The sequence below is a fragment of the Piliocolobus tephrosceles genome, chromosome 14 (genome assembly GCF_002776525.5).
Source record: "Piliocolobus tephrosceles isolate RC106 chromosome 14, ASM277652v3, whole genome shotgun sequence".
Lineage (NCBI taxonomy): Eukaryota > Metazoa > Chordata > Mammalia > Primates > Cercopithecidae > Piliocolobus > Piliocolobus tephrosceles.
In genome coordinates, this window is record NC_045447.1 from 12,950,298 (window position 1) to 12,963,715 (window position 13,418).

At 41.4% G+C, this 13,418-nt stretch overlaps 1 protein-coding gene across 1 annotated transcript in view; it reads left to right on the top strand.

The window, feature by feature from the left end:
• MAPKAP1 (MAPK associated protein 1) overlaps window positions 1-13,418 on the top strand; it is a 278,059-nt gene that overhangs the window by 116,504 nt on the left and 148,137 nt on the right. Inside the window, 1 exon segment of the mRNA XM_023217139.2 lies at window positions 5,206-5,378. Within this exon segment, the coding sequence (XP_023072907.1) occupies window positions 5,206-5,378 (173 nt within the window).

A 13,418-nucleotide genomic window follows, 5' to 3' on the forward strand; every position in this document is an offset into this window, starting at 1 on the left:
TTTTTTTTTTTTTTTCCTTGAGATGGAGTCTTGCTCATCACCCAGGCTGGAGTGCAGTGGCGCGATCTCGGCTCACTGCAAGCTCCGCCTCCCGGGTTCTCCTGGCCATTCTCCTGTCTCAGCCTCCCGAGTAGCGGGGACTACAGGCGCCTGCCAACGCGCCCGGCTAATTTTTTGTATTTTTAGCAGAGACGGGGTTTCACCGTCTTAGCCAGGATGGTCTCGATCTCCTGACCTTGTGATCCACCCGCCTCGGCCTCCCAAAGTGCTGGGATTACGGGCGTGAGCCACCGCGCCCGGCCTTTTTTTTTTTTTTTTGAGACAGAGTTTCGTTCTTGTTGCCCAGGCTGGAGTGCAGTGGCGCCATCTCGGCTCACTGCAACTTCTGCCTCCCAGTTTCAAGCGATTCTCCTCCCTCAGCCTCCTCAGTAGCTGGGATTACAGGTGACCGCCACCACACCTGGCTAATTTTTGTATTTTTAGTAGAGACGGGGTTTCACCATGTTGTCCAGGCTGGTCTTGAACTCCTGACCCCAGGGGATCCACCCGCCTTTTCCTCCCAAAGTGCTGGGATTGCAGGCGTGAGCCACTGCACCTGGCCTAAATGCTAGCTCTTGTTACAGTAATCAATATTATTAGGGCTCCTGCAGTACCTGTTCTTGGCCTCATGTGACCTTGTAGTAGGCTTGAGTAATAGAAATGGGTCTAATTTCAACACAGAGGCCCTTTCTGGCATCTGCTCTGCATTTCTAAAGCACCTTACAGTTTATGAAGGACATTCACATTTGTCATCTTGTTGAGTCTTCATATCTTGAGATATTGTGATCCCTATAGCTCCTTAGTTCTAGTGCTTCAGGAGGAAGTGGAATAAACAGAAATAAAAAAAGAGAACAGTGACAAGCAACTGATCTTGGTCTGCAAAGGAGGGTAATATGAGGGCTATCAACCCACTCCAGAAAGATGCCCACTGTTTGCATTGTAACCCTTTGCCTGCCCGACCAGGCCAAAACACTTGTTATTTAGTGAAGTCTTTATTAGCCATTGAAATTATTGTTTAAGAGCTGAAAACCATGCAAGGGAATGTGTGTGTGCCCACATGTGATTGCGAACGAGAGAGAAAAAGAGTGCACATGAAAAAGAGAGCGCAAGTGTGGGTGCATGCATTATGTAGGATAATTATGTTTTTACTAGTTGCTTTATAACATACAGATGAGGCTGAGGGAAAAAAATCAGTCGATCTAATGATGGATGCTGGATTATATGCAAAGTGGAATTACTCTAAAAATGTTTTTTAAACTGACTTCATTTATTTCCTCTCCCTGTACTGACCTTTTTCACCTCAAGGTGATAGAATTATAGAGTTAAAGATGGAACCACATGATTGGTCAAGTCCCTCCACTTTCATCTATGACCAGGAAATGGACCCATAGAGGAAGGGCAAGAGGGATGGAGAAAACTAACATTATTCAGTTCCTACCATGTGTCCTGGCAGGCACTTGAGTCATTCATACATTCATTCTGTAGTTCAACAGATTTTTTCCTCAGGGTCTTCTGTGTGCCAGGCACAGGGCCAGGCATTATGTATGGAACAGTAAACAAAGCAGACCTTAACATTGCTCTCATGGAAGTTCAGAGGAAACTTCGTGGCAAAAGCATACACTAAAGATGTACATAAATAAATCATCTCAATTGTTAGGCGCTCTAAAGAAAATGAACAGGATATGTGTGAGAGAATAACTGTAAAAGCAGTGTTAACAGTGACAGCTGAGCCCTGTATAATAATAAATAATAATAAGTAATAATAATTCTCATAAGGGTCTTATGATAGGTAGGTCCTACTGTTCTCCTCCTCTTACATATGAAGAAACAGAAGCATAGAGAGATTAAGTAACCTCCCAAGGGCACACGTTAGAGGATGAGGAGTCACGCATGCAAAGCCATGAAAAAGAGCCTCTCTAGATACAGTGAACAGCACCTGCTAAGCCCTGGGAAGTGGGAAATGCAAGCAAGGTACACACAGGCACACATGCTGGTATATTGAGGGTGCTTCCAGAAGGCCGGTGTAGCCAAAGTCTGATGAGCAGGTGGGGGAGTGGCAGTGGATGATGTTAAAGAGGTAGACGGGGCCAGATCATGCCATGCTTTGTTGGATGTTGCAAGGAGTTTGGATTTTGTTCACGGTGTTTGGGAGCCACTTATCGAAGGAATTTAAACAGGATATAGTATGATCAAATCTGAATTTAAAAAACAGATCTAACTTGTGTGTAGAGAACAAATCAGATAAAGCAAAAGTACTGTAGGATAATTTGGGACCTGTTACAATAGTTCAGGTGAGACCTGATGGTAATTTTGGTGGCAGTGGAAATGGAGAGAAGTCAGATGGTTTTGAAATACATATTTTTCACTTTTTTTCTTAAGATAAAACATTACGTAAAATTTACCATTTTAACCATTTTAAAGTGTACAGTTCTGTGGTATTTAATATATTAACAATGTTATGAACCGTTACTGCCAATTTCAGCACATTACCATCACCCCCAAAAGAAACCTCATACCTCCCAATTTCCCATCCTTGTCATCTTCTGCCAATCACTAATCTACTTTCTGTCTCTATGGATTTGCCTGTTCTGAACAGTTCATATAAATGGGTTCATACAGTAGTGGCTTTTCATGTCTGATTTCCTTCTCTTAGCATGTTTTCATGGTGCATCCATGTTGTGTGTATCAGTACTTCTTTCTCTCTCTTGGCTGAATAATATTCTATCTTATGGATTTTATTCATCCATTCATTAGTTAGTGGACATTTGGGTGGTTTTCATTCTTTGGCTATTATAAATAATGCTGCTGTGAACTTTTGTCCAAGTTTTAATGTGAGCTTATGTTTTTAGTTCTCTGGAGTATATACGTAGGAATGGAATCGCTTGGTCATATGATAATTCTATGTTTCATTTTGAGAAACTGCTGAACATTTTCACAATGACTGCATCATTCCCACTGACAGTGTCTGAGGATTCCAATTTCTCCATATCCTCACAAATCCTTGCTATATTTAGGGATTTGGGGTTGTTGTTTGGAGTTTTTGCTTTTTTTAAATTATAGCCACCCTAGTGGGTAAGAAGTAATTTACATTATGGTTAATGATATGGAACAATTTTCATGTGTTTATTGGTCATTTGTATATCTTCTTTGGAGAAATGTCTGTTCAAATCTTTGCCCATTAAAAAATTTTGTCTTCTTGTTGAGTTATAAGACTTCTTAACATATTCTAGATAGTAGAGCCTTACCAGATGTATGATTTGTGAATATTTTCTGCCTTTCTTTTGATTATCTTTTTACTATCTTAATAGTATCCTTAAGGCACAAAAGTTGTTTTTGTTTGTTTGTTTGTTTTTGTTTTGAGCGGAGTCTCACTCTGTCGCCCAGGCTGGAGTGCAGTGGCATGATGTTAGCTCGTTTCAACATCTGCCTCCTGAATTCAGGCAATTTTCCTACCTCAGCCTCCCCAGTAGCTGGCACTACAGGCACCTGCCACCAAGCCCGGCTAATTTTTGTATTTTTAATAGAGAAGGGGTTTCACCATGTTGGCCAGGTTGGTCTCAAACTCCTGACCTCAAGTGATCTGCCTGCCTTGGCCTCCCAAAGTGCAGGGATTACAGTAGGCGTGAGCTACTGTGCCTGGCCTAGGCACAAAAGTTTTTAATTTTAATGAAGTTCAGTTTATTTCTTTTGTTTTTTATGCTTTTGGTGTCATATTAAAGAAATCATTGCCTAATCCAAAGTTATGAAGATTTACACCTGTTTCCTTTTAAGAATTTTATAGTTTTGCCTGTTATATCTAGATCTTTGATTTATTTTGAACTGATATTTGTATGTGGTACGAGGCAGGAGCCCAAATTCATTCTTTTGCATCTGGCTATCCACTTGTCCCAGCATCATTTGTTGAAAAGACTATGCTTTCCCAATTGAAATGTATTTTTGAAGTAGAGATGTTAGAACTTCCTAATAGAGTAGATAGGCAGTGTGAGGGAGGAAGAAGCATCAAGACTGTTGAGATGAGCAGCTGGCTTAGTGGTGGCAGCACATATTATTAAAATAGGGGGGGCTGTTGTTGTGACTTGGGATAGGAGGGAGTGAGGGACAATCAAGTTTCTGATTTGAACTCATTTTCTGTGACACTTTTCTATATACTCTGTGTAGTGAACATATTGCATGGGTGGGAAGGAAGACTGAGCCAGCGTGCAAGCCTTCTGTGAGGGAGGGGAATGGCCAGAAGGTTGGCGAATAACAGAAACACAAAAGGAGGGGGAGAGGATGGTGTCGTTGGATGGCCTGGGTCTCAAAAGAACAAGGATTTTTTCATGAAAGAGAAAGTACTAGATTGGAAGTGTTAGCGGGGGCAAGGATGCCTACTCTTGCATGCCTTGAGGGTGCAGGGGTTATTAAAAAAAAAAAAAAAAAAAGCAAAGCAGTCCTCTTTTAACAGGACACCAGAGGTTCAGTGAAGTCCAAGAGGTAGAGGAAATGGTTTTAAAAAGCAGCTGAGGATTTATGGGTGTTTGCTGATTAGCACAGGAGCTCTCGAGGGCAGAGTGGAACACACGGGCGGGAGGAGTGGTAGGTGTGTGTGTGAGGGAGTGGGAATATATCCAGCAGTGTGGGGATGGTAGTTAGGGCGATAATGGAGGACCAAAGGGCCCTTGAACCTGTGTGGTACTGAAGGAAACAGATGTACTATGTAGTGGAACTAGCCCCCATAGTCTCTGAGAAGGCAAGCACTTGTTTCAGTGCTGCGGGCCTAAATCCTTCCTGGGAGAGTATGGCAGCTTCCCAGGCAGCTCATCTCATTGTCTCAAGGAGAGACAAGGCAGTTGCCAGAGAGGCACCTAGTGCTAAGGTCCAAGGACACACTGAATTAGTAGCCTAGCCAGCCTCCTAACACCAAACATCAATTCTACTCACCACTCTTATTTGTTCCTCTTAGTTGTAGTGCCCATTTACCTTCCTGCTGGCAGATCCCAATCCATTAATTTATTAGAAAATGAAAATTTAAGAAAAAAACATCCTTGAAACCTGACAGTGTTTCCACTTTGGGACCATTCCACGCTCACAGCAGGTCTGTATAGCAAGGATGAAAAATGGCTGTGCAGTAGGGTCTGTATAACTGTGGCAGTGTGCTTTGCTCTTACGTGTGTGCTCTGTCCACAGGGTCATGTAGGTACAACGGCAACCAAGAAGATCGATGTCTACCTCCCTCTGCACTCGAGCCAGGACAGACTGCTGCCAATGACCGTGGTGACAATGGCCAGCGCCAGGGTGCAGGACCTGATTGGGCTCATCTGCTGGCAGTATACAAGCGAAGGACGGGAGCCGAAGCTCAAGTAATCCATTCTTTTTTTGGCTGCTCTAGTTTCTGGCGGTCTCTTGGCCACCCAAGGTGTCTTCTAGGCTGGTCAGTCTTTCTAGACATTGGCCTGGAACCACACCTCTGCACTGATCCAGCTCTGGGTGCTCACCAGGTCTTGCGCCTGTGCATCTCAGAGAGTCAGCTTGCAAAATAAACTTAGAAGTTTGTGAATTATAGACATGAGAACATGGATTTTTAGTAATTTCCAAACCCTTTTATGATCCCTGCTAATAAAGCAACCTGGAAGGGAATGGGAGGGGATTGATGTTTTTGGAGCACCAACTATGCATTGGGCACTGGGCTGGGCACTTCGTAGCTGGTATCTGGAATCTCTTTTGATCCTCCCAGCTCCCTGGGAGGCGAGGGTAATGATCCTCCTTCTGCAGAGGTGGAAGCTCAGGTTCAGAGCTGTTACTGGCTGAAGATTGCACAGTGAGAGATGGCAGAGTCAGGATTTGATTCCAGGTCTGTTTGATGCCAAGGTTTTTGCATTATTTCCTTCTGCCTTCTATAGAACCTTTGGTCTGAATTTTAGTTTTCTTCATCAGTTAACGGCTCTAATTTTCTCTCAGTCACTAGGCTCTGTTCTTCATTAAATAATTGTATTTAAAATGTAGTGCTTGAAAGTAGGCTCTCTATGCCTCTACGTTATAATTTGAACTTTAAAGTGCTTTGCTCTCTTTAAAGCATTGCCTCTCCCCTACTTGAATTTCTTCTGACAGGCATTCTCTTCTAGTTTTACATGTTCTTTCCAGCAGTAATGTTTAGAACACAGCAAAATGTAGTAGATGCCTTCATTTTAAAATTTGACTCTCAGCTGAGCACAGGGACTCACACCTGTAATCCCAGCACTTTGGAAAGCCGAGGTGGGCGGATCACGTGAGATTAGGAGTTTGAGACCAGCCTGGCCAACATGGTGAAACCCTTTCTCTACTGAAATACAAAAATTAGCCAGACATGGTGGCGACCAGCTGTAATCCCAGCTACTCACGAGGCAGAGGCAGGAGAATCGCTTGAGAATCACTGCGGAGGTTACAGTGAGCCGAGATCGCACCACTGCACTCCAGCCTGGTGACAGAGCAAGACTCCGTGTCAAAAAAAAAAAAGAAGGATTTTCACAGAGGTGTTCTCTTCCCCTGTCACATTTTCGGAGTTAGCATGGTCCAGTCCAGTAGTTAGTTGTTTTTATTTTTCTTTAGGTATATTAAATTTCTTTAGGTAAATTAAATATGACACATAAAATCATTTTTTCAAATTCTTATTGACATTGCCCTCCACTTTGCCTGAATGAGTTGTGGACACAAAGCTCTGGTGGCAGAGAAAGCCTTTCACCAAGATGCCACCTAGGCTTAGAAAACGGTTCAGTCAGCACCACTCCTCAAGGGTGAGCTGTGAGGGCCTCCTTTTTCTGCATGAAGTGGAAACAAGGAAACAGGAAAAGGTGTCACAGAACTGATGACTTTATAGATGTTGTCTGATGTAATTCTTTTTTTTTTTTTGAGACAGAGTCTCGCTCTGTTGCCCAGGCTGGAGTGCAGTGGCACAATCTTGGCTCGCTGCACGCTCTGCCTCCCGGGTTCACGCCATTCTCCTACCACAGCCTCCCGAGTAGCTGGGACTATAGGCACCCGCCACCACGCCCGGCTAATTTTTTGTATTTTTAGTAGAGACAGGGTTTCACCGTATTAACCAGGATGGTCTGTATCTCATGACCTCGTGATCTGCCTGCCTCGGCCTCCCAAAGTGCTGGGATTACCGGCGTGAGCCACCACGCCCAGCCTTTGATGTGATTCTTAAAACATTACTTAGGGCAGGCACTGAAATCAAGAGAGGAGCTTGCCTAGGGTTACACAGCTAGTAGGTAACAGAGATAGGAGTTGAACTATGATGTACATTTTATAGATGAAGAAACTAAGAGAGGCTAAGTAGCTTTCTTAAATCACACAATAAGTGTTAGAATTAGTATTAAAACCAACAGTCTCTGACTCCAGAGCTCCATATCTTCACTATCACATTATCGTCTCCACCATGGAACTCTGTTATAGGTGAAATGAAAATATTTATTGTGTTTGTACTTACTGCAGTCACTGTGCTAGGTCTGGAAATACAGAAGTGAAAGAGGCAGTTCCTGCCATCAGGGAGCTTTCTGTTTAAGGTAAATAGGTAATAACAACACAATACAGTTACATGTAAAATCAGGTACTTACAAGGAGATCTAACCCCACATTTGGGGTGAAAATGGCGTCGTGAAAATCTCCCTTGATTAAATGACATCTAAACTGAAACCTGAGGGAGCAGTAGGAAAAAGTCACGTAGAGAGGTTGAGACGAGGGCATTCCAACAGAGGGAAAAGCATGGTTATGACGCACCTTTAAGTTCATGCTTTAAATTCGATATTCTGCTCCAAATACATAATAATAGTAAATGAAATGCTATTAACATATTTGTACTTTAATAGCAAGATAAGCATCCTGGTGGACTAGAAATAGAACCAACTACAGAAACAGGCAGAGAGTGCTAGGAGTCCATTATTTTAGGATATTATTGTCCTTAGAGCATGCTGTGGATAAGTTTACCAGTGTATGAAATACTGATTTTTCTCAAGCTTCAGGGCGGCTAGTCAGGGCATGGGTGATGATCAGAGCCCTCAGCCAATCATTCCTGGTGAGGGAACAGTCTCATCCATCTAGCTGTGTACTGTGCAAATGTTGTTATTTTCTCCATACGCCATAGTGTCAAAAAGAGTGGGAAATAACTACGTGAGGGTATGGGACCAAAGGAACTGCATCCCTGGATGGGGACCAGAGGAAATGACAGAAACTAGAAGCTGAGGTGAAACTGTCATACCTATGAAAAGAAGCTGAACAAGGCTGCTTGGTCTGTGTTTCTGGGGTGTCAGGGAATAGAGAGAGCAGTGCAACCAGGACCTGACTGTGGCATAGCTGGCTTTATGTTACCCTAGTATTACAGGAACCTTGAGCTGTCAGTATAAGACCTGATTCTGGTCTGGAGGCCTCTGTTTGGATGAGGGTAGAGGTTGGTGGCAATATGTGTAAAAGCACTGACAGTGAGTGGAGAGAGAGAGCAAGCAAGGGTTCTCATTCCAGAAGAGCTCAGCAAATTAAAATTCCAAAGCACACAAGGATAGCTAGTACCAAGAAACACAGACAATCAGGAGATTAATTTGGGAACAGAATATAGTAAAGCAATCTGAAAATTAATTTCAAATAAATATGTTTAAGATCACCGAACGGATGAAGGAAGGAATAACATTCATGGTTAACTTCTAGGAAATTATGAAACAAAAGCAGTCAAATTTGAATTTAGAAAAGAATCAATTAAAAGTACAGTACTGGAAATATAAAATACAATTATTAATACAATTGTATTAAATTAAAACATTACTTAGGGCAGGCACTGAAATCAAGAGAGGAACTTGCCCAGGTTTATACAGCTAGTTGTGTACACAGCTAATTGTGTTAATAATTGTATTAATACAATACAATTGGGATAAACTCTAGACTGGTCACAGTTCAAGAGAGAATGAGTTGAAAGACAGTTGATACTGAGGAATTCAACCTAGGATATAGTACAAAGAGATAAAGAGGTACAAAGAATGAAAGATAAGAGAGATGGAGGAAAGATTCAGAGGCTCCCACGTGCAAAGTGGAGAAGGAAGGGAATAGCAGAGAAGCAATATTTGAAGGGATAATGCCAAAGAATTTCCCAGAACTGATATATGAGTGGGTTTGATGTTAAAAACACATGTAAGTTAGATAGCAGAAGAAGAGACTTTTTTTTTTCTTAAACAAATGGTCCTGGACCAATTGAACTTCTATAAGCTGAAAAAAACCCAACCTAAATCACATATCTTGTATTAATTAAAAATCACAACTTAAATGTAAAATGTAGGAAAAAAACAGGAGAAAACCTAGAGCAAGTTAGATTTCATTAAAATTAAAAATAGTTATTCTGCAAAAGACCCTGTTAAGAGGATGAAAGGACAAACTACACACTGGAAGGAAATATTTGTAAACCACATGTCTGACTAAAGACATACATAGAATAGGTAAAGAACTGAAAACAGTGAAAAGTTTAGACGGTTGATCAGAAAGTGGGCAAAGGTATAAACAGGCCTATCACTCAAGAGGATATACATGCAGATGGCAGATGAGCACGTGAAAAGATGCTCAGCAACATTTGCCATCAGGAAAATACAAATGAAAACCACATGCTATTAGAACTGCTGAAATAAAAAATAGTGATGACACCAATTGCTGGCAAGGATGTAGAGAAACTGTATCATACATCATTTCTGTTGATAATGTAAAATGGTATAGTCATTCTCGAAAATTCTTCGACGGTTTCTTATAAAGCTAAATATTAATTTACCATACAACCCAGCAATTGCCCTCCTAGGCATTTATTCCAGAGCAGTGAAAACTTATATTCACATAAAAACCTGTATACAAATGCTTATATCAGCCTTATTTGTACTTAAAACTGGAAACAACCTAAATGTCCTTCAGCAGGTAAATGGTTAAACATTGTGGTACATCCATACCAAGTAATACTACTGTCAAGAGAAAAGGAACAAACCGTTTTCATGTGTGCAGTGACCTGGGTGGGTTCACGTAGTGCAAAAAGCCAGTGTCTAAAAGTTTCATGTCACCCGATTCCATTTATGTAACATCCTCAAAATGTCAAAAGTATAGAGATGGAGAACAATTGAGTGGTTGCCAGAGGACGGGCACAGTGTTAGGGAGGCAGTCCACCTATAAACGGGTGGTGAAAAAGAGCTGCTCTGTCATGATGGAACAGTTTTGTATCCTGGTGATGATTACACAAATATATAAATGTAATCCAGTGTGTGGAACTACAGGACACACGCACAAGTACATGTAAAAACTGGCAAAAAGTGAGTAATGTCTATAGTCTTTTCTTTATGTATATATACTTTAAGTTCTAGGGTACATGTGCACACCATGCAGGTTTGTTACATATGTGTACATGTGCCATGTTGGTTTGCTGCACCCATTAACTCGTCATTTACAATAGGTATTTCACTTATTGCCATCCCTCCCCCTCCCCCTATGCCACGACAGGCCCCGGTGTGTGATGTTCCCTGCCCTGTGTCCAAGTGTCCTCATTGTTCAGTTCCCACCTATGAGTGAGAACATGCAGTGTTTAGATTTCTGTCCTTGTGATAGTTTGCTCGGAATGATGGTTTCCAGCTTTATCCATATCCCTACAAAGGACATGAACTCATCCTTTTTTATGGCTGCATAGTATTCCATGGTGTGTATGTGCCACATTTTCTTAATCCAGTCTATCATTGATGGACATTTGGGTTGATTCCAAGTCTTTGCTATTGTGAATAGTGCCGCAGTAGACATATGTGTGTGTATGTCTTTATAGTAGCATGATTAATAATCCTTTGGGTATATATGCAGTAATGGGATTGCTGGGTCAAATGGTATTTCTCTAGTTCTAGATCCTTGAGGAATTGCCACACTGTCTTCCACAATGGTTGAATTAGTTTACACTCCCACCAATAGTGTAAAAGTGTTCCTATTTCTCCACATCCTCTCCAGCACCTGTTATTTCCTAATGTCTATAGATTTAACAGTATTGCACCAGTGTCGATTTCCCTGGTGTTGATACCGGACTACAATTATATGAGATGTCACCACTGGGGAAATCTGAGTGAAAGATTCAGGGGACTCTGTGCACCATTTTCCCAACTTCCTGTGAGACCATAATCATTTCAAAAATAAAAATTTAGAAAACAGACCGGGCATGGTGGCTCATGCCTGTAATCCCAGCACTTTAGGAGGCTGAGGTGGGAGGATCACTTAAGGTCAGGAGTTCAAGACCAGCTTGGCCAATGTAGTGAAACCCCGTCTCTGCTAAAAATACAAAAATTAGCTGCATATGGTGGCACGTGCCTGTAGTCCAAACTACTCAGGAGGCTGAGGCAGGAGAATTGCTTGAACCCGAGAGGTGGAGGTTGCAGTGAGCTGAGATCATGCCACTGCGCTCCAACCTGGGCAACAGAGTGAGACTCCGTCTCAAGAAAACAAAACAAGCAAAGAACAACAACAACAAAAAAATCAAACGATACTTTTTTTTTTTTAAAGCATTTTCCATGTGCCAAACAGCAGAAATAAATGCTCATTCATACCTGGATACATTGTAGTGAAACTGGAGAGTATCAAGGGTATAGAGGAAGTGCAGGTTGTAAAGGTTACCAGAGAGATGACAAATATTCCTGACAAAGGAACCACAGCAGGACTAACAACAGATTCTGTATCAGCCACAGAAGATGCTAGAAGTCATTGGTATGCCTTCAGAGTGCTGAGGAAAAATAATTATAACTCCATTTTATGATGATTTTTCAAGGCCTTTATTGACGAAGACCATGAGATTTTACCACACATGTTCTTTCATTTAAAGTAGCTGGTTCTTAGAAACTTTTTGGTCTTGTGACCACTTTATACTCTTAACAATTATTGAGGACCCCAAAGATCTTTTGTTTATATGAGTAATACCTGTCAATATTTATCATAGTAGAAATTAATTCTGAGAAAAGTTTAAAATATTTTTTAATTTAAAATAGGCCAGGCACGGTGACTCACACCTATAATGCTAACACTTCAGGAGGCCCAGGAGAGCAAATCACTTGAGGTCAGGAGTTCAAGACTGGCCTGCCCAACCTGGTGAAACCCCGTCTCTATTAAAAATACAAAAATTAGCCGGGTGTGGTGGCGCCTGTAATCCCAGCTACTTGGGAGGCTGAAGTGAGAGAATCACTTGAACCCAGGAGGCGCAGGTTGCAGTGAGCTGAGATCACACCATTGCACTCCAGCTTGGGCTACAGAGCGAGACTCTGTCTCCTAAAGATAAAATTAAGTTAATAAATATGTTGCATGTTTACAAATATTTTTATTTAAAAAACCATATTTTCCAAAACAAAAAAAAATTTCATGAGAAAAGTGGCATTATTTTATATTTTTATAAATTTCTTTACTGTTTATTTCATTAGAAGGTAGCTGCTCTGTATTTAATGCATTGCATCATGCTGCTGTGGCTAAGGTATAGGAAGAAATTGTGGCCTCAGAGTTGTAATGTGGAGTCTGAGACTCCTATCGGTGAACTTTTTATATTCTGTTCCATTACAATCTATTGGTCGAGTTAACACTTTGAATGGATCTTTTACCCATACATAATTTTGTAACATCATGTATTAATCATTTGGAAAATCATTGAGTTATGCAGATCTTTCAGAATGTCACATTTCATTATGCAGTATCAAAAATTCACATTTGGCCGGGCGTGGTGGCTCACGCCTGTAATCCCAGCACTTTGGGAGGCCGAGGTAGGTGGATCACGAGGTCAGGAGTTTGAGACCAACCTGACCAACATGGTGAAACCCTATCTCTACTAAAAATCCAAAAATTAGCCAGGCTTGGTGGCGCTTGCCTGTAATCCCAGCTACTCAGGAGGCTGAGGCTAGAGAATCACTTGAACCCAGGAGGTGGAGGTCGCAGTGAGCTGAGATCACGCCACTGCATTCCAGCCTCAGTGACAGAGCAAGACTTCGTCTCAAAAAAAAAAATTTACATTTATTGATATTACCCCCAATCAATCTTATCAAGAAAATCTGAGCATTGGGAAGCTGTGAAGCTTACAGTACTGGACATATGAAAATTCTTAATTTTACTTACAGGCTCAAATTTTATAGTTGATAGTAAACATTGTCCATTGTTTTCCTTGAAGTGACTGACTCACTTCTATGATTTTCAAAAAATGGTAATCAGATACCCAAACCTGATTAACCGTAACTTATCAATTGTTCTTTTAGGTTAAAATGTTATTTCCTGGAGAAAGTGGTTAGTCCAGCTTGAACACATGCTTTTTCTCTCAAGACAGTGGTCACACTTAACAATGCAGGAGTACCTTGAATATGTGGTTCCATTTCTCATACAGAATGTTAACAGATGTGTATAAGGGC